This window comes from Zonotrichia albicollis, chromosome 7 (assembly GCF_047830755.1).
Source record: "Zonotrichia albicollis isolate bZonAlb1 chromosome 7, bZonAlb1.hap1, whole genome shotgun sequence".
Taxonomy (NCBI): domain Eukaryota; kingdom Metazoa; phylum Chordata; class Aves; order Passeriformes; family Passerellidae; genus Zonotrichia; species Zonotrichia albicollis.
In genome coordinates, this window is record NC_133825.1 from 33863429 (window position 1) to 33886027 (window position 22599).

Here is a 22599-nt window from a genome sequence, read left to right on the forward strand (position 1 = left end):
AACCAGCCTCTCCCAAAGGCCCAGCCCTGGTCTCCATCTCTTGCTCCTGGCACTGGGCTTAGAGCATTTGGAGTTTAAGTGTCAATGTAGGGCAGGACAAGAAGATGTGGCCACACTGCAACTTCCTTGTCTTCTGTATGAGTCACTCAGCACAACCTACAAACAGCTGAGAGCACAGCTGAACTTCTTTTTTTTTTAAACTTCACAAGAACCACTAAATAACAGTGAAGGAATGAGCGTTAAGTGGCAATAAACCAAAGAATGTACAAAATATACAAGGGGAATTCTATCACCTTTGTGACTAAAGTGAACACATACTTTTAATAAAAAAGATAAAAAGGAAACTTACTTTTGGAATTGGCATGCTATTATATGAAAGTGTGTGCTGTTATATGCAAAAAGTAAAAAGTAATGTGGCAAATGCAGTCATATTGAATACATGTTCATTTTCTGTATCAGAAAAAAAAAGAAGTCAGAAGTCAATTTGAAAGTTTGCAAAAACTGTTTGGGGCTTTTTTTTATTTCCACTCCACTGCAAGAGGATGTTAAAAGAGCCATCAATAAAGATGGGCATGGACATTGCAGCAGGCAGGAATAGCCTGCATCCACACAGGTGTTACAAATAGGCCAAAGTGCCTCCAGAAAAATCAACACTTACTTTCATTAGCCCTTAAAAATGCTTGTGGGGTTTTCCCCAGGAAGAAAGGCAGTTTAACAAAAATTTCAAGCATGTAATGACAAGAAGTAGTTAATTACAAACATGCCAGATGAACACACCACTCAAAGTCAACCTATCACAGCTGCCAATACACAATTCAAACAACAAAAATAAAAGGAGAAAATATAATAAACATTGAGAATAAAGCTGTATAAAAATGAATTCTTGTAAATTTTTTGAGGAATATTATAAACATAGTTGTAAAAGCCCTCTAAACCGCTTTACATTCTAAACATTAAGAAACCAAACAACTGCAGATCCAATATATACAGAGTAGCATGAGAGGTGCCTCTGAAGCCTTACAGCACAAGAGTGCAGGGAAATCTCTGCTGAGTGGGTGGAATTCGGTGGGACCAGCACTGGCTACACACTTTAATGCCTTTATCAGTGATCTGAACAATAACATAAGTTACAGAAAAAAGTCACAGATAAAATCTGCGTAAGCACGTATGTATTTTGATAACTTTCTACAACCTACATTACAGATCTAAGATAAAACAGACTTCTCTCCAACAGAATCCTGTTTATAATAGGAGAATTATTTATAGAGAGAATAGGAGGATATTATAGAATAGGAGAATATTATAGAATAGTGAATTGTTCAAAAATTTCATTGGTTTTCTGAAAGTGTAAAAGCATTTTCCAATCAAACTTAGGGTTTTCTTCTTCCACTAAATGTGTTTTACATGTCCAGCTTTAACTGCTTGCTCAAATTCCCTTACAGGCCAAAGAACAAAATTTTGTTCCTTTCCTTTTATGACTGTAAGGAAGACTTAGATACATAATTCTGAAACAAACATAACCATCCTCCTGAAACATGGAAAAACTCTGAATTATCTAAAGCTTTTCCTCATTCCAGCCCATTTCAGGACCAATTATTGTACCACTGGTCTCAAGGGGGATGCAAACTGTCAGGACTCAGGTCTGGCCTGCCAGTGGGAGATTTCTGCAAACTCAACTGCTTTTTGGTCCATTTCTGTTCTTCTTGCAAGCCAGTAACATCACTAAAAAAAGACAAGTCTCAGAATTACAGTTTCTACCATGCTGCCAGTCCTGTAAGTACCTTCCAAGTTTCCCTTTCTTTCAGTTCCTTCCTAGCAACTTGTTGAAGGCGTAGTAACTCCTTTCACTGCTGCAGAAAACTGCTGTACAAGCATCCTGAAAATGCCTGGATAGTTTCCACATCAGGATACCAGAACTATGTACAACTCTTCCAGCTTCCTAATTGAAGCCTGTTACTCACTGCATTGTATTCAGCTGTCTCTGGGAATTCATTTACAAGGTCAAAGCTCAGACCTCTTCAATATAATATAAATCATTTCCCCACATGCTGATTACTCTGCACTACACAGCATGGATGCATTGTTTAATACCAGGAGAAAAGGATGCAATTAGCAGATCTTCAGCACAAACACATCCCCCTTTCTGAATGGCATTTAAATAAAGTAGTGTTGCTAAAGCATTTTATTGCATTAGAGACTGAACACCACTCACACTGCAAATGTGTGAGGCCTTCTCAGGAAAAGGGGCTGGAAGGAGCAGGGGACAACCACACCTGGGAGAAAGGGCTAACATCTGTGTTCTTTTACTCTGCATACAATACAAGCTACTGTTTTCATGAGGGCTAAACCTTCCCTATCACCTTGCTTTTAATAACTTACTATCCTTTAGTAACTTTGTCAGATCCTGTTTATCATGTGGGCCCCCTGAAGAGAAAACCAGGTGGGGTTTGTACCAGGTGACTCAGGAATAGTGGGGCAGTGGCTGTGAGGACAAGGGATAAGCTCCATGTGCCAACAGCCTTTCACTGCACCAAGCTGTGACACTGCAGGTTCTGCCATGTGCCCAGTGCAGCACAGACCCTGCTGCCCCTGCAGGGAGCTGGGGGAGAAGGGGCTGGTGGCCAGCCCTGCCTCCCCACGAGAGGCAAATCCCAGGTATTGATATAACATATTTTCAATATGCTTTATGCACAGGTAGGGAAATCTTAGCTTCAAACAAGGCAGTATCAAAATTACCATTGATCTAAAAAAAAAAAAACCACACTAAAAAATCATGACTCTGAAGTGAATAAATGAAAGATGAGAATTCAGTCCAAAACCTCTACTTCCAGAAGGTAAGACCATTTCCCTACACTGATAGCAAAGGCATGTGACTTCCTCTTCATTTCCCACATGAAACTGAGGAGCTGCTCTCCTGTCAGCTGGCTGCCTCCAGGCAGAGAGGTTTCTGAGAATCCCCAGGCTGGGAGAGACGTATGGGAAACCTGAGCCTTTCAGAGCCATGGCCTGCACTGCCACCAGGCTCTGCTGCCCATCCCAGGGAAGCAGAAATGCATGTTCTGCTGCCCATCCCTCTGCAGTCCCTCATCCCATTCCTGCCCCTGAGCTGGCTGACAGCAGGAGAGACATGTACTGTGCAGTGAGGAAAGGATGCCTCTTTCAAAATACTGGCCTCCAAGAAGTATTTGAGAATTTATTCAGCTGAAAAATAACACGCCTTATCTGGGAATTTAGCAGACTGCTTCAGACAGCTATCACCACTGCATTCCTTCTGGTTATGACCACCCTTAGAGATGCACAGCTATTTAAGCACAGCATTTAATTGCTGATGAGAACCACCAACAGAAAACAATCCACTGCATTCTGACAGAAATATAAATCAGTCTGTACTACATACTCAATCCATCTGCTACAGCTCACAAAACCTTACTATGCAGTGGGCTGTGCAGCTGAATAGAGAAAATATGACTCACTCCTGTAGCTTCAGCAGCTAGCCAGGCCTCTCTCCTGTTTGTGCAAGTGTGTGGTACAAGTGGGGGAGTTGGTGAAGGCAGGGATAACCCCCTGACCTCCAGCTTTGTTCCTAGCACAACAGCCCCTCTCTACCAGGATCTAGCTGTTGCAGAGCAGCTTTACCTGAAGCACAAGTGTTGCTGAGAAGCACACAGCCATGCCCAGGAGACAAACAACCGGAGTGAGGTCACTGCATGCTGCTCTGGCCCTGATGTCACAGCGGATGCCAAGCTGCATCCATGTTAGTGGGAGGGCTAAGGCTTTTCACATCACTCTTGCGTCTTCCCCACCCCCAAAGAATTTCAAAGGTTAAGTGATATCAAAAGAAACCAAAACAAGAACGTTTGGAGTCTCAGCCACAAGAGACTGCTTTTATCTAAGCCTGCCAGTCTCACTTGTCAGATGATACCCCAGAAAGAGAAGCATGACCGAGCAAAGCAAAACAGTGGAACCGAATTCCAAACTTGTAATACTTTTTACAATATCAGAAACCACAGCATGCTAAGACCCTTTAAAATGTTTCCTTTAGCTTCTCCTCCTCACTACCACATTTAATAAAATTTGTTTTCTTTAAAATTGTAAGGAAAACTTCCTTGAAGAGTGGCTCTTTGAGCAGAACTTACTCAACATGGGAAATGAAGCCATCAGGTGCACCTGTTAAGGCCATCTTCAGATTAAAGGTCAAAAGCAGAGCTAAAGATCTCCTTTTATTCACATTTACCTTTTAACTTCAAACATTTCTCTATAGATTTTTTCCTCTTTCATCTTTAGCACAAGGATTCAGCCTTGGGTTTATCTCACAAATGGAAGAAACCCACAAATTAAATCAGCAGTGCTCTGTCCAGGCAGTACCTGAAGGGAAAAGATTTGAACACTTCCTCACTCACCTCTGAAGAACATTTAGCATCCCTAGCACATTATCTCCAAAACTTTTACAGTTGATCTGTTACACATTTGACAGCATTTGCTGTACACCAATCTTTGAAAGTATAAAGCTTAATCTTAGTAATAGCATCTTCAAAAAACAACTAAGACCAATTTGCTTGAAGATAAAGAGAAAATATCACCAGCCAGCTTCTGAAACAAAGCTGCCTGCTGCTTGATGTGGATGGATACAGAGCTCTGCAAAATAATTAAAAAGATGCATTAACAATCCATGAAGTCACAAAGTCAAATTTTATATCAGTCCATGTAATGTGCAAAATATTTGGAAAATAATGCAGCATTTAGAATCTCATCATTCCCTTGTACAGTGCACACACAGAGGACTGGGACAGGATGGTCCCATGTCTGAAATAAAGTCGATAATCAACCCTAAGACAGAAACACATCTACATTTATGGTAAGGTTATGGTGATTGGCTGTAGGAGCCACCAGGCATCCAGCCAATTTGCTTTTCCAGTCTAAGGAAATGCTCAGTTTGTTTGAAAAATGCTTTTTTTTTTTTTTTTTCCCTGCTGTGAAGAATTCATTGACGTCATCAAACTGGGTCTGTTGAACAAAAGCATGGACCCAGGGTAGTGTCAGGATGTTAAATTATGAGAAAAAGGACACATATCTGTTTCGATTTTCTTTAAGAATGGCACGGTTTATTGCCAGTTCTCCTGTATCTCCTTCTCCAGAGGAGAACTGCTAGAGGACACAAGTCACTTGCTGTGAGTTTCAGTTTCCACTCTGTTTTGTTCCAGGCTGGGCTTTTGTTTCCATTCTGTTTTCTTGCTAGTGTGGGTTTTTTCAGATAAACAGTAGCATCTCTGGCTCCACAGGTGAGTATATCAGGTCACTGTTACTTTTAAAAGGAGTACACTGCATGCCAGAACACCCTGATCTGTGATTTGATGCAACACCAGGCAGCACCCTTATGAAAAATCCCCACAGGGTCCTCATAAACCTCTCTGGTTACACCCTGCTCTCCCTCTTCTCTGCTGGCATGTCAGCTTCTCCACACACAGACCAGGGTGTCAGGGCCAACAAAGTGCTTCTCTACCACATCACGTTACAAAGAGCCTTTCACTGCACCACAAACCTGAGGGATTGGAAGTAGTGGTTCACAGTGGTTTATGAACAAAGGGTGTCAGAATCTGGCCACACCACGCTGAAACAAATAGCCATATTTACAGTGGTTACAGATCTTCTCTGGTCTTTGAGGCCATAAGGCAAGGTCACTGTTCCAATGTTTCACAAATCTGTGAAAGTGTCATAAAACTGTCCTGGCCAAGAGCTCATTATTTAAATACTGATGCCACTCTAATGATTTCCCAATAGTGTTAGCTGATGTTTGTGACATGAGTCACATCACAGAAGAGGTTTGAATCAAAGATGAAGGAGATACCATCAAACTGCATGAGTAACGGATCACTCACTCTAGTACTTGAATAAAAACCCAAAAATTGGCATGAACAGCCAACAAAGGTTGGTTGCTCTTGAACATACATGAGGGAGAGGAGAGGCAAAACAGGAAAGCAAAAGAAAACAAATGACAGAAACTGAAACAAACAAACTAAGAAACAAACCAACAATGGTCTTCCAATGTGTATTTTAGGTCAAAGGAGAATTTAATTTTGATGGGACTACTTTGGTTCAAGTTATACTACACAGTTAATCTATTGCCCAATCTTAGTACAAAAGAGCTGCTAAAGATTACAAAAATGCCAAAATCTAAACAAAGTATTTAAAAAAATTAAAATTAGAAATTTCTAATAATTTAACAGAGAAAAATGTAGTAGAAAGCAAGTCAGATCTTATGCTTCCTCCCCCATTATTTTCCCTCTGGAATATAAATATGGATTCAATATTCTGAGGTGAGACCAATATAATGCACAGGGCCCTTAATTATGTGTTATTGCACCTTGACAAGTTTTTCTTCACCTGGAGAGACTAGCTAAGTTAACCTTCTCAGAAACTTAGCAATCCACAATATCATAATACATCAACAGAATCAGCTTGCTTCTTTAGGTGCAGCAGCTTTCTGGAGAGGGAAGAAAAGGTTTGATGCCAGTTAAAGTGTGAATAACAATTCCAAATCAGAAACACCAAATGCAAGAATACTGTCACCGTGTGCGTCCAAAATTATTCCCTGGCTGGTTTTGCTCAGAGCAGAATTTCCTATGAGCAGTGTACATGAGACATAGGACAACAATTACAAGGGGGAAAAAGAAACACAACACACACCTACACACAAATTAAATCATCACAGTAAAAAAACAAAAAAAAAATCACTTTATTTCCAGAACCTTACATTTTTAAAGCTGGAATTGCAAAGGAGCTAAAAAGTGTGTGTTCCTCGAGTCGCATCCTGCCCCAGCCTGATCCCTGTTCCCACATTAGGCGAGGCACAAGGCCATCTGCTGGCAGAGAGAAACTGCAGAGCCTGTACTGCTCAGCAGGCCGCTGCTGACACAAGAATTAAGCTTTAGATGAAGGGTGGGTAAAGAAAAGAGTGGATGCTGTCACTTTTATCAGATGAAAAGAAGCTGCTGCAACACAAGGAATGGAGCAAAGATGAAAACACTGGCCTTATAGTCTTCACTGATACCAACTATTTGTTTGACTAGTCTCACAGTTAGAATAGTCAAACTGTAGGATCATATTTACATATGATATACTAAATGAACCAGCCTAACCTTCTGGAACTAAAGAACAACGTCATCTTTGTGGATAAAAAAGCTGATGTTGCAAGAATAAAGAAGAAGCAGAAAAGTTGCTGACAAACATAGGGGTGTCAACTCGAGTAAAATGACACAGCATCTAACACAGATTAAGGAAAAGATGCATGCTTGCCTCATGGACAAAGCAGAGCTACCAATCAAGAGATGCATGGGCAAAACAGAGCTACCATTTAAACAATGCGTGACTCTGTAGGCCAAGATAAGAAGTAAATATAAACAATGTTTGGAAGCACCATAAACAGCTTTTGCTTGATTCACATTAAATCATGCAGAGGCCTTTGTCTTCTCATCAAACAACAAAAAAGTCTTCCAAGCACATTTCTCTTTCTTCATTATATATATATAAATCCCCACAACTATAGTTATTAAGTACATAAGGTATGACTTCATGTCACATGCAGGCACTGTTGTTTTGACATGAATCTGGTGGCTTCTCAAAGCTCCCTACCTAAGAGAAAAACAGCTCACCGCAAAGAAGCTACATGCACACAGTCATCACACCCTGGGGGCAGGGAGGAGTGCAAACCACATGCACCCCACAGACTAGAGTGACATCAGAGAAGGCACCGGGCAAATAGTGCGAGAGGCACACCGAGGTGCTGCTGAACCCTGAGCAATGCCTGCTGAGGGCCCAGCCACATTCGGTTTGGATTTTAGGACAAAACACAATCCCCTGGAGCGATGGATCTGGAAACAATTCTACCAAGCTTTCTGCTGCACCAACAATCCGGATCTGGACAACACTGCTTGCAGCCCCTACTCCACCCCTACCCGCACGCAAATTTCCGCTAAAATTAGCAGCCTGACAGACATGCTGCTTTGGGTTTGCCCAGTAGGAGCCAGAGACGTGTAACCCAGGCACTGCACCCAAGAGAGATGCCTCTCCCTCCTTACATTCCATACTGCCACTGGGAAGGCAAGAAGTGGATGGTTAGGCTACTCCAAAGGCAGCATCTCTAAAAGTGTGTCAGCAGTACTTTTGGTTCATCCGGAAGTGGTTTAAAAGCTTGAAGTATTTAAAACAGTAGCTATTTTTTGTCGATGTTATGTATTGCAGCTAAGAGCCCCATACCAGCAGAAAAGTAGAAGAGTTTTTGAAAATCTGAGTCATAAACCACTGAAAAATGGTGTTTAAAATGAAAATGCCATCTTGATTGCAACCATGGTCCTCCCAAGGCAATCGAATCATGTCAAAACCTGAAAGATGAAAACACATATCGATAACTAACTCCATCACGTCATTTCTACCTCTACAAAGAAGGCCAGACTACCAGCATTTCAAACCTCTGAAAGCTCGCAGGAAAAACACAAGAGCTGACTGGAAATAGGCAGAAAATAGAAGTCACAGGCTTGCGCAACCCTTTCAATAAGATAGCAAAGGGCAGTACTGCCTGCTGCAGTGAGTTTAGCCCGTCCTGAGTGCCTGCTCCATTCTGCCCATGGGAGACTGCCTGCCACAAGCCCGTCCTTGGCAGTACTACAAAAGCAGAGTTTCTGCCCCCGTAGGGAGGCTATAGCTCCGCCCAGCACCTGAAGCGGAGAAATCGAATGTGTCATTCCCAGCACTAAGGCTGTTGGCTCGGTGACCTCGGGGCCGTGCCCGGCACCCCGAGCTGCCGAGTGGGTGTCCCCGGCCAAACACCCGCGGTCCCCGCGTCCCCGGGACACCCGAGCGGGAGCTCCGAGCGCTCTCTCCCGGTCACCGCGGGGCTCGGGGCTGTCCCGCCGGTGTCCGCGGCTCGCCCGGCGGCCGGAGCCCTGCCCGGGGCCGGATCACCGCGCCCGGGCTGCCCTGCCCCACGGCCGGCCCAGCCCAGCCCCCGCTCCGTGCCGAGCCGTGCCGTGGGCGGGCCGTGCCGTGCCGTGTTTGCCAACATGGGAGGAGCGGCGGGGCATGGGAGGGCGCCGGCAGCTCGGGCTGTCCCGCAGGAACGGGCCACTTCCCGTCGGAGGGTGCCGGGCAGCGGCGGCATGGGGACAGTGCGGGACGGCGGCGGCGTGGCCCGAGGGTTCCTTGCCCTGCTCCTCGTAAGTGTCCGCCCCAGCGGGGCGGCGGGCGGGCGGCGGGACAGCCCCGGCCGGGGCGGCGGGGACGAGGAACGCGGTGCCGCGGGGCGGGGAGCGCTGCCCGGCTGCTGCTCGGCACCGGCCGTGGCAAACTTGTTAGCGACACTTCAATCAGCTCGTTGGGCGATGTTTTAAGTGGAAAAAACTCACTTTCAAGTTCAGGCAGTTCTGAAGGGTGCTCAGTGAGGTGCGTGTTGTGTCAAGCGGACGGAGGAAAAGGGGGATGGATGCAGGTGGCTGTAGGTGGGGCACCCAGGGACAGCTGGCGCTGGTCCGCAGGCACCCACAGCGGCCGGAGCCGCGGGCCGGGCAGGTGCAGAGTCCCCGCTCCGCCAGCACGGGGAGTGCGGGACGTGCCCGGGCTAAAACCGGGCTCGGTGGGAGCCGACCTGCGCTGCACCTCAGCGGATCCCTACCAGCGAGCAGGGAAAGCAACAGAAAAGCAAATACCTGTGGGGAAGGAGTTTGAACCTCTATGACAGTAGCCCAGGAGAAGCCAGAGGAATGGTCCAAGCCTGGGGTCAGCATTTACTGGAATCAGTAGGGCAGGGCCTTCCCTTTTGCATGAGCCATGCCTGTGCACACAATGAGTCCCTTCTGAGAGCTTCCGTCTCCTGTCTCACTCTCATCAGTAAAGTTACCTTGACACAGATCCATTCCGAGCGGCCGCCGTCAGCAGCAGGGAAAGCAAGGAAGTGTGTCAGTGTGTGTCAGGGGCCAGCACAGGGTCTGCGCTGCTCCGGGCGCGGTGCTGCAGCGGCAGGGAGCTCCCGGCAGCACACCTGGGCAGGTGCAGCCTGTGTGGCTGCCCTGGCTCCGTGCCCGGGCAGAGCTGCCCTGAGCCCAGGGATGCCGGGGGATGAGACGGGTGGCAGTGAGCCCTGCTGGACAGCACAGCCACCTGGAAGTGTGCCTGCAGAACACACTGCTAACCCAGCCCAATTCTCCTGTTCCAGAGACACCTCGCTGCAGCTGACCGAAGTATCTTCGCAATGTGGTTTTATTGCTAAAAAACGCAGTTTGTTTTGTGATTTATGAGGTTAAAATCTAGTTTTAATGTACAAACAAATCAAATTGTGATCTGACCAACTGCATAACAGGTTGGTCAAATCGCAATTTGATTTGTTTATACTCAATCCATGCCCCTGCACAAATCATCAAAGCATAATTAAATACAAAGGAGGATTCTCATCTGCTGACAGAAGTGTGTGTTACCTGTTCCTGTACAGGAGCAGCCAACTAGTGACAGAAACTTCAGTATAGCTCAGTATGTTAGAACTATTCAGAATATATATCTTAAGATTAAAAATAATTTCATTTATAACACTGCTCCAGAGAATATATATATTTTCTCTTATTTTCCAGTAGTTTCCAAATTTCAGTATACCTTAGAAAGACTGTAGCATTCCTACATAATCTCTATTTTTAAAAAGGTTTTTGTTTTAATTAGCATGTTGTTTCACTACTTATAAAGTAATAAACATGGTCAGAGTTTGGCATGTTGTTTGGTTAAACCAGAACATGAAAACAGTTTGTTGAATGAGACCTCAATTTCGCAAGGAATCCATGATGCACTCAAGTAAAAGAAGATTTAGGGATAGTCATGCAAAAATAGCTGTGGTCTATGAAATTAGAAAACATCTGAGTTTTCCACGTAGAAAAGTACAAAACTGCATACTACTGAGAGACACACTTGTATCAGTTCAGAGACAGATCTTAGGAGAAAATGCTCTGGAATTAATGTTTCCTCTAAAGAGAAGGGCTCCAATAATCCCTTTTTGCCAATGAGAGAAATGAATACTAGTGGGTGCAAGTGAAGGAGACCTTCACTTTTTACTAACCCTGTTTACTAACAAAACAAGATACCCACAAGACAGAAAAAATAAATTGAACCTTATATCCCCAGCCCAGCCACATAGCCAGGGGGCAAGGATGGTGGCTGCTCCCTTTGTCTCAGGAAAGGGAAGGAAAAAAATCCATGCAGCAGCTCAGGCAAAAAGTAGATAGGAACCTGTTGAGCTTCTGGCATTGGTCTGCTCCTCACAGCAGATGAAACTGGTTGGTTTTAGTGTCCTTTATTTGCTGGCCTGGGTCTTTCCCACCACCCCCGTAGGCTCCCTGGACTGCAAGCCGAAACAGATCAAGTGGAAAAAAAACCAAAAAGAAACCACTGAATGATTTCTGCTGAAGTCCAGGGGGAAAGGTAGGGAAAGACTAAAAAGAGCTTCATTCCTGAGCAAGCAGGGATGCAGATGGAGCAAAAGCAGTGAGCTAACAGTCCAAGTCGCAGCCCGAAGTGCACCAGAGAGAGAACCGAGCCCGCTCCCGGCCTTCCCAGGCCCCAGCTCAGCCTCCTGCTTCATCTCCAACCCCTCTTGGCCTTTAGGGAATTAAGTACCACCATAAAATCACCTCAAGACAGTCCTCCACAGGAATAGGCCAGAGAGTGAACTGTTATATTTATTATAACTGTAAATATTTTGTAATTATGATATGACTGCAGAGCAGGCAGTTCTCCAGAAGTTCAGAAGATGTACCTTTGAAAACAAGGTTCCTGCATTACTGTATTGGCCTTTCTTCCTCATATTATGGAAAACTAATACACAGATTTGCATGCATAAACAGCCATAAAATGGTGCGATGACCCAAGATTCAAGTGAGAAGTACAAAGGCCCCAATTCTGGAAACATGTCTGCGCATGTTTCCACTGTAACCACCCTCATCTCTGCAGTAACTCACTGAACAAAGAGAAAATCATAAGAAAACCATTTTGTGTTAGAAAAGGAAAACGGTGAGAGTTGCTAGATTTCTGTCTGCCAAGCTCTAATTCATGCTTAGCTTCACCAAAGTGAGGTGAGAGCTGTCAATATCTCTCCCAACTCTCCAAATAGTGTAGTATTTACTACACTTACTACTGTAGTATTTACTAGTAAGTGCTTAGTAGTACAGTACTTCTGAAGAGCAAAACCCAACAAAATAACCAATCATAGAACCCCCAGCCCCAGTATGTTGTTTCAGTTTGCATGTGAGTCAGCTGAGATATGAAAGGGTAGTGGATTGAATTTGAACAGTAAGTGTTTGAAGGTGCTGAATAGTCTGAGGCTATTTGCTCTCACAGGCGCTAAACACACATTTCCCTTGGAATTTAAGAAGCTCAGGGTACTTCTAGATGCGGGGAAATACCAACTCCCATTGCTGGGCTTTAAAAAATTGAACTGGATTCTTTATGTTCTTTTCATAAAAGATTTTAGAATGTAAAATACTATTTTTAGAGGTTGTTTTAGTACTAACTGAGATTCAGCCTTGGTGGGAGAAAAAAAAAGACTTGGAGGAAAAATGATACTCTAGGTTTTGGAAGAAGAAATTTCTTGTCATAGTAAAAGAATTGGAGTAGAGTATCCTCTTAAAATTACTCTTTGAGTGAAATTACTCTTTGAAAAGGCCAGCCTGACAGAGTTAATACAAGGGAGATTAATTACAGAGAAAAGCATATTAAAATGAAGTTCTGGCATAAAAAAAAGCATATTAAAATAGTTCTGGCAACTGACCTTCCACAAGGCAAAAAAAAAAAAACCAAGAAAAATCAGAAAAAATCCCTCCTCCTTCTTTTTTTAACACTTAGAAAGCCCCTGATGAGCTCATGCACCTAGGTCCTATGGAGTGGAAAAAAAAAAAGGCCACATACTGTAACCATCAGTCTTCTCGTCCATCAGCATTTATAGATGAGAAATGGGAGAAGGGGCTTGCTAAAAATAAAATGTATTACAAAGATAACAGGAGAAAACAGAGACTTTTTTTTTTTCTCAGCATTGACATTGTAAAGTTTTAAAAAGTCCTGCATGCAAATTACAAGCTCACACACTTCCAAAGCTGAGATTACATACCTGTAAGCTGTGTCTTGCAGAAGCTTTTCTGTTGAAATAGATTGAGATGTCACAAAGAATACTTTGACAGAGGAAGAGATGGAGAATTCCAAAATGACACGAGTATTCAAAGAAATGAAAGTTCTTGTCACTGTGCCGGAGAAATGCAGATGAAAGCAGGTTTCATAAAAGTGTCCTTAGCAAATACCTGTTTGTGAAAGCATTTTGGAGGGCCCGGTTGGAATGAAGGAGAGGAATCAGGTAGAAAACTCTTTTCATTGTCTGGGCAATGCAAATGCAGCAAAACCAGAAAATCTGGGCTCATATTTTTATGGGTTCTGCTAAGGGTAGATGTCCCCTGCTGATTGATCTTATTTCCATTGACTGCTTAGTGCAATCTAAGTCTTCAGTTTAGATACCAAAACTATTTTTTTTTAGGTTGAGAAAGTTAAAAGAGAGTCTCCGTGACTCATTCTGGGCTGAAACAACCACTGCTTGAGTATACATGTCATAAAAAAGCACCTATCATCCCTGCCTGTCTAAAAGCCCCTAAACTGCTTCCTTTCTGATATTGGTGTTTACTGCTCAATGACAACAGAAAAAGCAACTAAGGTGTGCACAGGAAGCTAAATGACTATTGATTCTTTTCTGGTTTTTTTTTTTCGTATGAGACACCCCCAAATTTGTAAATAGCAAATGGATTGCCTTTATGAGGGTGCAAATCCAGGAGGAAAAATGTTTGAAAAAATTAGGGCGTTGCTTTGAAGAAAAGCCTTCACAGTTTTATCATTATTCCTTCCACAGGAAGATGTTGTAAGACATCCCTGCAAGCAGAGCCAATGTAGGTGTTTGGTGCTGCTTGAGTGTCAAATTCTGAGAAGTCAGCCCCACTTCTTGTAAGTGTACCAGGAAGTTCATCTCCGTGAGCAGGAGCCGAGGGCATCCATCTGAAAATGTTCTGCTTCTGTAGCCCCTCATACCAGCACAGCCCGTTTGTACAAAAGCATAAACAAGAGGCAGGAAGCTTTGCTGGTGTGAGGGAACACATCTCTGCACTCACTATGTTTGCAGGCATTTGGTAAAATAAGCAAGGTTTTACTGGTATTAGTAATTTAGAAATATGTTTCCTTCTTTGATTATATTCTATTTCCTGCATGACTCTCTCAAAATTTCCTTCGTACTGCTTTAGGAGAAACCAAACCAGACTGGTCATACATCCCTGACTATATTTTAGTGATTATTTTTTAATTGGACTTTCTAATCCAGTGTTTACTGAGGTAGCTCTCCTAGATAAAAGGAAAACAAATCACACTTATTTGGCACATCCACTTGAAAGCTTCTGTGGAGACTTTAATTTTTTAACACAAGGATTCAGAGGAGAGCACCTCAAAGGCTTTGGCAGCGAAGGAAGAGAGAGCACCAAGCAGGGGAATGGATGGGCATATCCCTACTCAGAGTTTCTCCAGTGCTAATTATGCTGTTTCAGCTGCTGGAGCTTCACCTCCAGGTGCAAAGAACGGCCTTCTTAATTATGTCCAGTAACTAATATTATATGTATTATGAACAGGTGCTAAGGAAATTAAAGTCTTTCCACCTTCTCACTTATGAATAGACGAGAGGATGAAAAGAAGTGGCTACCTGTAGAAGGCAATGGTCTTACTGGTTACATCATAAGTTAGCAACAGATAGCACTTCCTTCACTTAAGAGCCCAGTTTGATATCCAAAATGCTATTTCAGTAATTCAACATAGAGTTTTTTGCATCTCACTGAAATTGTGGTCAGCATCCATAGCTCCATTATATAGACATCTCATATTTAGTGTACGCACAGTAAATATAGAATTCCCCAGAAAATGTTGCTGAGAAGAAGGCAAACTACACCAGATTTATCCTTATCATTCTTCCTCCTTCTTCCAAAATAATACAAAACCATGGTTTGGCCTCTGGGCCACAGTGCTTTATTATTATCATGAGAAGAGGCAGGGCAGGGGCCACTAGCAAACCTCTACTGCCTAATGACCGAAATAAAAACAAACAAACAAAAAGCTCCCAGCATTATGCAGTTTACAGTGCAAATTGACAGTGCAATTGACAGTTGCAATTGACAGTGCAAAAAATTCAAAAAAATGGATCTGTTGTAAAGTAATTTGAAAGGAGAGTGTAGTGGTAGGGTTCATGGCATTAATATGGGCCCTCATTGTCTATTAAATCTAAAGCAATGAATAGTTTTAATAAGGGAGTCAATTTTATAATGTTTAGTTATAGATAATGCTATTAATGTGACTCTTCTACACAGTTTTAGTGCACAGTCCTAAACATTTTTGTCTAATTTTCTGTTATCTCCTAGGTGGCTCTCCTGGTTATTGAAACACAGTGCAAAAATGACACTGAACCCCTAATAACATCCAATAGGAGAATCATTTCCAAGAGGGATGTTTACTGCCAGGAGGATGAATACAATTTAGATACTCAGTGTTGCAAGAAATGTAGAAGTGGTGAGTATGATGTGTGTTGAAAAGTCATTAACAGGGGACACCAGAGCAAGCACATTGCTTTGTGCTGGAATACTGGAGTGGCATGAGGTGGTTTCCTGGATGCAGTGCTTCATTCCAGCTGTATCTTTGTTTTGTTACAGGACATTAGCGACTTCAAAGATATTTCTTGAGCTCAATGCACCAATAACTTCTCACTACAAAGAGTAGTTGTCTCATAACGTGCATGTTACAAAAGAGCCAAGAATTAACATGCACATATTTGAAAAAGGTTGAAAAAGTGAAACATGCTTTTGCCTTCAGGATTCCATACATTTGTGGGTTTTCCAATTTTTCATGTACAGTTTTGTTTAGTGTGTTCTCCTTCAGTATTAAATTGGAGGAAGAGTGGGGATAATCAAAAGTTATGTATAATACATTGCTGGAGTGCATCTACACATGCACAAAGAATATACATTCCATATTTGGAATCAAAAGTATTTGGGATTAAAAATGAAATTCTGATGTTAGTCTTAGAGCTGGCGGCTGCTCTCTAAATTGTTGGTTTTCTGTCTCTACAGGTTTTGTTAAAAATGTCTCCTGCCCAACAGATGTTACCAAACACTGTGCTCCATGTCAGAAAGGAAAGGAATTCATGGATCACCCCAATGACTTAGACGAGTGTTTTAGATGCAAATGGTGTGACAGCCACTTTGGTAAGTCAATAGAAATAGCAACTGTAGCAATGACTCCTCTTTCACACAGGATTTCACTGAAAAGTCTCCACAATACCTAGTTGTGGTTAGCACGCAGAGTCAAAACTTTTAGTGGTAGGACATGAATGAATTTGTGAGAAAGTAGTAAGTTTATCCTCCAGCTCCCTTTCATCAAGCACAAAGTAGGAAGACAAATAGTTGGTCCATTATTTCTCCAAATATCTGCCTTTGCTTAGCCAAAGTCCTTGCTAAGCTGCCACTGTACAAACTGGCTAGAGTCAAGGAAGGCAAGTTCTCCCTCTTCTTCACCCGCTGTTTAAAAGAGGGATATAAAAAGTAATGATTTTTTAATAGCGTTTCACAGATTGATAATGTTCTTTAAAACTGATTGTTGTCTTTTGAAAGACACTCAGGATGCAGTTTGGGACAGTGTGTCAGGCTGTGAGGCCAGCCCTCCTGGGCCAGAGCAGGGGCTCACCCAGCCAGGGCTCTGCAGTCAGCAGTGCAGGCACGAGGGGCTGTTCAGGGATAACACAAACCAACCTGTCTGCTTTCCATGCTCTGGCCCTGCAGTCTGTCAGCATCCACAGCTGAGGGAAAGGACACTGGAAGATCTGTCCCTACCTAGTCATTTTAGTGTCTATTTATAAGCCCTCTGTTCATGAACCTGCTGGGTGACAGCAGAAATTCACTACCTGTTGCATAAATACCCATCACAGATTTTTTTTTTTTAATTCCATTAAACTCATCTCCTACCAGTTCCACCAGACATCCTGTAGATGTCCTCTGCTTGGATTTAGGGAACATCAGTTCTTCATTCCTCATACCCAAAATTAGGTTTAGTGAATGGACAGACAGTTCTCAACTCCAATATGGGTGTACTCAGATCGCCTGTTGGAATATCAATCTTCAGTGCTCTCCCCTTTAGGACTTCAATATGGATAGGAAACTTTCCTCTCATTTTCTGTTATAATAAGCATTTTTGTGTGGGTGATGAAATTGGTAAGAGTGGAACAATTCAGTATTTTATATGTGTCACAATTATTAAAACTGAAGGGAGGAAAAGAGTAATGGCTAGCCCCAATATTCCACAGACAGTAATGTAGGTGAAGAGAAGTCAGTAGACTGACAATAGGCAAGAGGAAAATTACCACTGAAGTTCCCTGTGAACCATTCTTATGATCATTCATATTCACTATTTCCATGAGTTACTTTAGCACTGATGTTACAGTAGAGCTTTATCAAATTTTGAAATATTAAGTAGTTTCAAATTACAGCAGGGCCCTGAATGTAGTAACTCAAAATTTTGTTCTGTTTTTATATGCCTATGAAAATAGCTTTCATAGTAGGTAGATACAGTAATTTTTAATGCAGAAGTATTTTTTTCATGGATGGAGATAGCATTATCATATAAACTGAGGAGAGGAGAAAATTAATAATTTGTTTTGATTTTTAAGAGGAATACTTAACATGAATATGTTAGCCAAAAAAGAGACAGTGGAATTCCCCATCATTGGAGGTCTTCAAGAAAAGGTAAAACTTGTTGCCTGTCAGGGAGTGCAAAGAACCCATCTCCATTATCAAGTAGGGAGATTGGCTGTGTGATCTTCTGAGTTTCCTTCTGGAAACTCAGAAGTTTACAAGACTAAATGGGAAAAAAGTTAGGATTTGGCTTAGGATTTCTCTCCTGAAGAGAACTGCATTGTGTGATGAGTTTCAGAGCTGCACTGTGTGATGAGTTCTAGAGCTGCACTGTGTGATGGATGAGCTTTCTGCGCTCCCGTCCAGCAGAGGTCTCTCTGGCAGCTCTGCCAGCCCAGCTCCTTAGAAAAGCTCCGTGTGTGTATTATAAAGCTAAGCCTCGCCAGTTCCAGCAGAGGTGAAGCAAGTCTGAGGACAGGACTTTGTGGGCAGAAGCCTGCTTTTTCAGACTAGTACACTTAAGAGATCTGTTTTTAGGGCTGGAGTTTGTGAAGAACTGTACCCCAGAAGAGGACACGCAGTGTGCCTGTGCAAAGAACCATTTCTGCAGTACTACAGGATGTGACACTTGCCTTCCATGTACCATGTAAGTTCATGCCTTCATCACTACATATGAAATTGTTAATATGTAATGACATTTTTTTACAGCTGGTTTCAAGGCAGAGGCTAAGGTAATCTATAACCTCAGGGAAGGCATACCAATTTTCCTTTGCACCTGAGCTGACTGAGTTCAGTCAGCTCAATTTGCAGCCATGAAGGCTTTCCAAAAGCATGCAGAAAAAATTATGTATCCACTGAGTCTTCATATGCTTTTCAAAAAGTCTAATAAAGTATCTGAGCTTTCCTGTTGTCTTTGTGTGATCTACTGTTACTTTGAAATATAATTTCATATGTTTTCCCACTGCCACAAATTTTCATGTCATTTTCATACCTACTAAATTCCAAACCCCAAGATCAGGAATTTAGAATATGAAACTAGCATATTTATCAGCAAAATGTGAAATATTTTGCTGATAAAGCATCTCAGAAGATTTGATTTGCTCTCTGAACAGAGAGAAAAAAACATCCCCTAATAATTTGTGTTCATATTTTCTGCAGATGTGAAAGCGGTGTAATTGAAGAGCAATGTACTGCAGCTTCAGACACTGTGTGTGGAACCAAAGGTACCAATTAAAACATAGCAAGGTGCAGCACGTGCTGTATTTTGAGAGGCAATTGCAATTGTCCTGTTCTACACACTGGCCATAGTAATTCGTGACAGCTCACTGTTCCCTCTACTGACCTGCAGAATATGATTTTCCCTTGATCACTGTGCAGGTGTAGGGGCTGTTACCCCTTTTTAGGGGCAGCTCACCATAGGTTATGTATTTAACATATTTGGCTTTTGTATTAGGAGGGCTTTTAAAACCTGACACAGTCTTGTTGAAAATTTGGTGTGCTGCTGTATTGCATTTCTTGACTTAACTTTCATGCAAATTTTCCAAAGTTCCAACAGATCCAGCAACGCTGGGGTTGATCATTGCTGGGGTAGTGCTACTATCAATACTATCAATAATAGCTGGAGCGATAGTCTGGTGTAAGTGATTCCCTATTTATTCCTATTATACTCTGAATGAGGTATTCAGATGCTTATTCAAATATAATTTTATATTCTTGGAGTCCAAAGGAGAGATATCCTACCCTAAATTTTAAAAATGCTTTTTTTTTGTTTCAGACAAGAGAAGAAAACAGAAGGATCTTACAATCAATGATCCAGGTAATGGAGTTTACCAAGGAGAGCATGTAAGTATTGTTGCTTTGATCATAAAAAACTCAGCTTTATGCAAAGAACTGTTTTCCATTTAAATTGCACTGGGTCTCCCCAAATATTTGTGTGCCTTTCTTCTATGACATGAATGAAGTAAATTTCACCACAAGAATTCTTTTGGGAGAAGTAAGAGAAACCCTGTATTACTTCTTCAGGATTGTTGGAATGCTTCCAAAATCACATAACCATGATCAAAACTTCACAAATCATCAGGCCTCCATCAACCCAGGATGCTTCTGTCCCCATGCATAATTCTAGGCATTAGGAGGCGATTCCCCAAACTTACCCAAGTCAAAAGAGGTCTGTCTGTCTGGTCTGACTCTCCCATTCATAAAACAGGAATCCTGGAGAAAACTAAAAGAAAATCATAGATTTATCATGAAATGTATTTATCCTCTTAGATAAGTGTGTGATTTTACAAAGGTTGTTTCTACTTATTTCTCTTCTTTTTTTTTTCAGGTGGATATACCTCTTATAGTTGAAGGTAAGAAACAATTTATCAAAATTCAGTAGAAAGAAAAAACAGATACAGATAAAAAAATCCTAAACTAAAAAAAAAAACAGAGTATTTTTGTGTAGACTTTGCCACTGTCCAGACCTGTCATGCCAGCACAAAAGTGAACACTTGCTAAAGAAGTGCCAGTTCATATAATGCTCATCAAGGCACTTAGTGGCATCATGGAAATCTTGCCTCAGGAGGAATTTCTGTTGTATAGGGAGCAATCACGCATTGTCTACAAGTGAATTTCAGTTCTGCATGTGGTACAGACACTAGGAAACAGCAAAGTGTTTCTATAACCATGGATATTTATGACAGGGGAACAGTCCAGAATGGGATTGAAGATTCACAAACCTGTTGTACACATCAGGAAAAAAGCTCCAAGACTGTATCACAACAGAAAACCTGTTCTGTTTCATGACCTCTCCCAATGCTATTTTGTGAAAAATGGGTACGTGAGAGGTGACCACACTTCCATGATAGAGAAGGACAGAATAGGTTACAGAGGGAACTGAGACTGTTTTAGGTGGTAGAAAGCCATATGGCCACAAGCCTGAATCTTTGAAATACCTAGCATCTGGCAGGAACTTTGTAAAAAGAGACCTGCCATGTATTGTAAAAAATCACACTTAAACCATACTGAGTCACAAATACCTGAAACTTAATCTGCTTTGGATAGAAGTATCAAATCTGAGTGCAGGTGATAAAACCCAGTAAGATGAAAGAGCCAGGTGCATTAATTTCCTTTCCTGCTCCTAGATGTTGACCTGAGCAGATACATTCCTGGCATTGTGGCAGAGATGACACTCAAAGAAGTCAAGACATTTGTTCGTCACCGCAATGTATCAGAACCTGACATAGACCAAAGCATTCAGGATTTTCCTGGTGATACATCTGAACAGAAGATTAGGCTGTTTCGAGTCTGGTATCAAAGTCATGGGATGAAGGGAGCCTATAAAACCCTAATAAGGAGCCTGAGAGAGTTAAAAATGTGTGCTGTAGCTGATAAAATTGAGAAAAAACTGAAGGCAGCTATTTCCAGCTCTCGGGAAGGGGGGCAGTCTTGTAATCCTGACACTGAGCAAAGCTCTCAGGAGGGTGGAAACTCTTACAGTGAGAGTGCTGAGCTAAGTAAAGCCTCTGCTGCTAGTTTGGAAGAGACGTTGCACAGAGTAACTTGAAATTTATTTCTGAATGAGTATTTCTCTAATGTAAACAGCAAAGTTTTAAAATTACATTTTCACTGGCAGTTCTGATTGAACTCAAGTAAGTTATTACATGTAAAAGGAATAATTGCAAATTTTGCAGCAATATCTTTCCTTTAAAAAAAGTTCTAGCCTTTTTTGGTTGTTAAGGACTTGAAGAAGTTTTATGACTTGTTTGCTAAAAGGTGCAATATAAGACTCCAGCTATAGGAGTCATTACAAGAGGAAAGAAGTTATAATTTGAAGAAAAGGAATTGTTTAAATGCATTGTCCTGCATTATTTAATCAGTGTAACATTCTATATACATTAAAAATGCAGGCTGTTCCTTTTCTTTTAAAGGGAAAGCTCTGGTGTTAGGAGTCTACAAAGTGTACCAGGAAGAGTACTTGAAAAAATAACATTACCTGCCTTACACCTGATTAATTTGAAATACAGGTGTTGCAGTGTAGATTCTACTCTGCTGCAAATACAATTTCTATTTTTCATGAAAGCACTTGTGTGTATATGGAGTTTTGTATATGTGTGCAAGTTTTCTATACTAAAAGCTCTCAGTTCTAGGTAAAAATAATTATCTCTGTTGTTCTCAGCAATGTTTGTAAGCCTCTTCTAATGTTTGAAACCTTCAGAGAAATAGGAGCATGGGGTTAATAGGGTCAGCAGCACAACATCATTTCTGGAATGCAGCCTTCAGAGTGTATGATGCTTTTCTAATGCAGAAATTGATACAATGAAAGCATCTTCTTCATTAAAAAAAATCTGCATAAAACATGACTTCTGTCTTTCTTATCATGCAGTATATAGATGCTTTGTTTGAGTTTGTTTTTACTCAGGTTAGCAAATCAGAATTAAGGAGATCATTCTCATGAAAAAACACCTTACCTTTATTCCATCACCAAGTGCAGAAGACTCGACTCCTAAATTCGAAGGACCAGTATAGTCCTGGCAGCTTTGCTGTGAGGCCTTTCCCTTTCACACACTCATTTGTGCAAATCTCACAAAGTCTTTCAACAGAAGGGGAGACTTCACCAGAAAGGTTTGATTTTTCCAGATTACAGTGTAAGAAAGATGTCTTTCATTGGTTCTGTCATCAGTTCCCTGGAGAACAACTCCAGCCACTACCAGGACTCAGCCAAAACAGGAAGAGAGCTGGCTGGGCTGGCTCTCACCTGCCCACCAGGGTTGGGTCTGTGGGGTAGGGTCCCAGGGCTGACACCACAGGACCTGGAAAGGCTGGCCACAGGGTGCCAGAGGCTGGCAATCAACCCCTGCCAATGCTGGGTGCCCACAGCCATGTGGAGCTCCTCCAA

General features: G+C 42.1%; 1 protein-coding gene across 2 annotated transcripts; it reads left to right on the forward strand.

Annotated features, from left to right (window-relative positions):
• The first annotated feature begins 8750 nt into the window (after positions 1 to 8750).
• FAS (Fas cell surface death receptor) lies at positions 8751 to 22052 on the forward strand. 2 transcript variants are annotated; one of them, XM_074544966.1, is made up of 9 exons: positions 8757 to 9209; positions 15459 to 15606; positions 16164 to 16298; positions 18258 to 18366; positions 18879 to 18943; positions 19267 to 19356; positions 19495 to 19562; positions 20047 to 20071; positions 20846 to 22052. In XM_074544966.1, exons 1-9 carry the CDS (start codon positions 9057 to 9059, stop codon positions 21265 to 21267), a joined length of 1215 nt encoding a protein of 404 aa, XP_074401067.1. In that variant the 5' UTR covers positions 8757 to 9056; the 3' UTR covers positions 21268 to 22052. The 2 variants fall into 2 exon arrangements, with proteins under 2 accessions (XP_074401066.1, XP_074401067.1); XM_074544965.1 differs by lacking the exon at positions 19267 to 19356 and having other exon boundaries at positions 8751 to 9209.
• Positions 22053 to 22599: the final 547 nt, after the last annotated feature.

Coding starts and splice junctions, on each gene's coding strand:
- FAS (XM_074544966.1), top strand. CDS start 9,057: ATGGGAGGAGCGGCGGGGCATGGGAGGGCGCCGGCAGCTCGGGCTGTC. Junction 18,367..18,878: donor ACTTGCCTTCCATGTACCAT/GTAAGTTCATGC, acceptor TATTTTCTGCAG/ATGTGAAAGCGGTGTAATTG. Junction 19,563..20,046: donor GAGTTTACCAAGGAGAGCAT/GTAAGTATTGTT, acceptor TTTTTTTTTCAG/GTGGATATACCTCTTATAGT.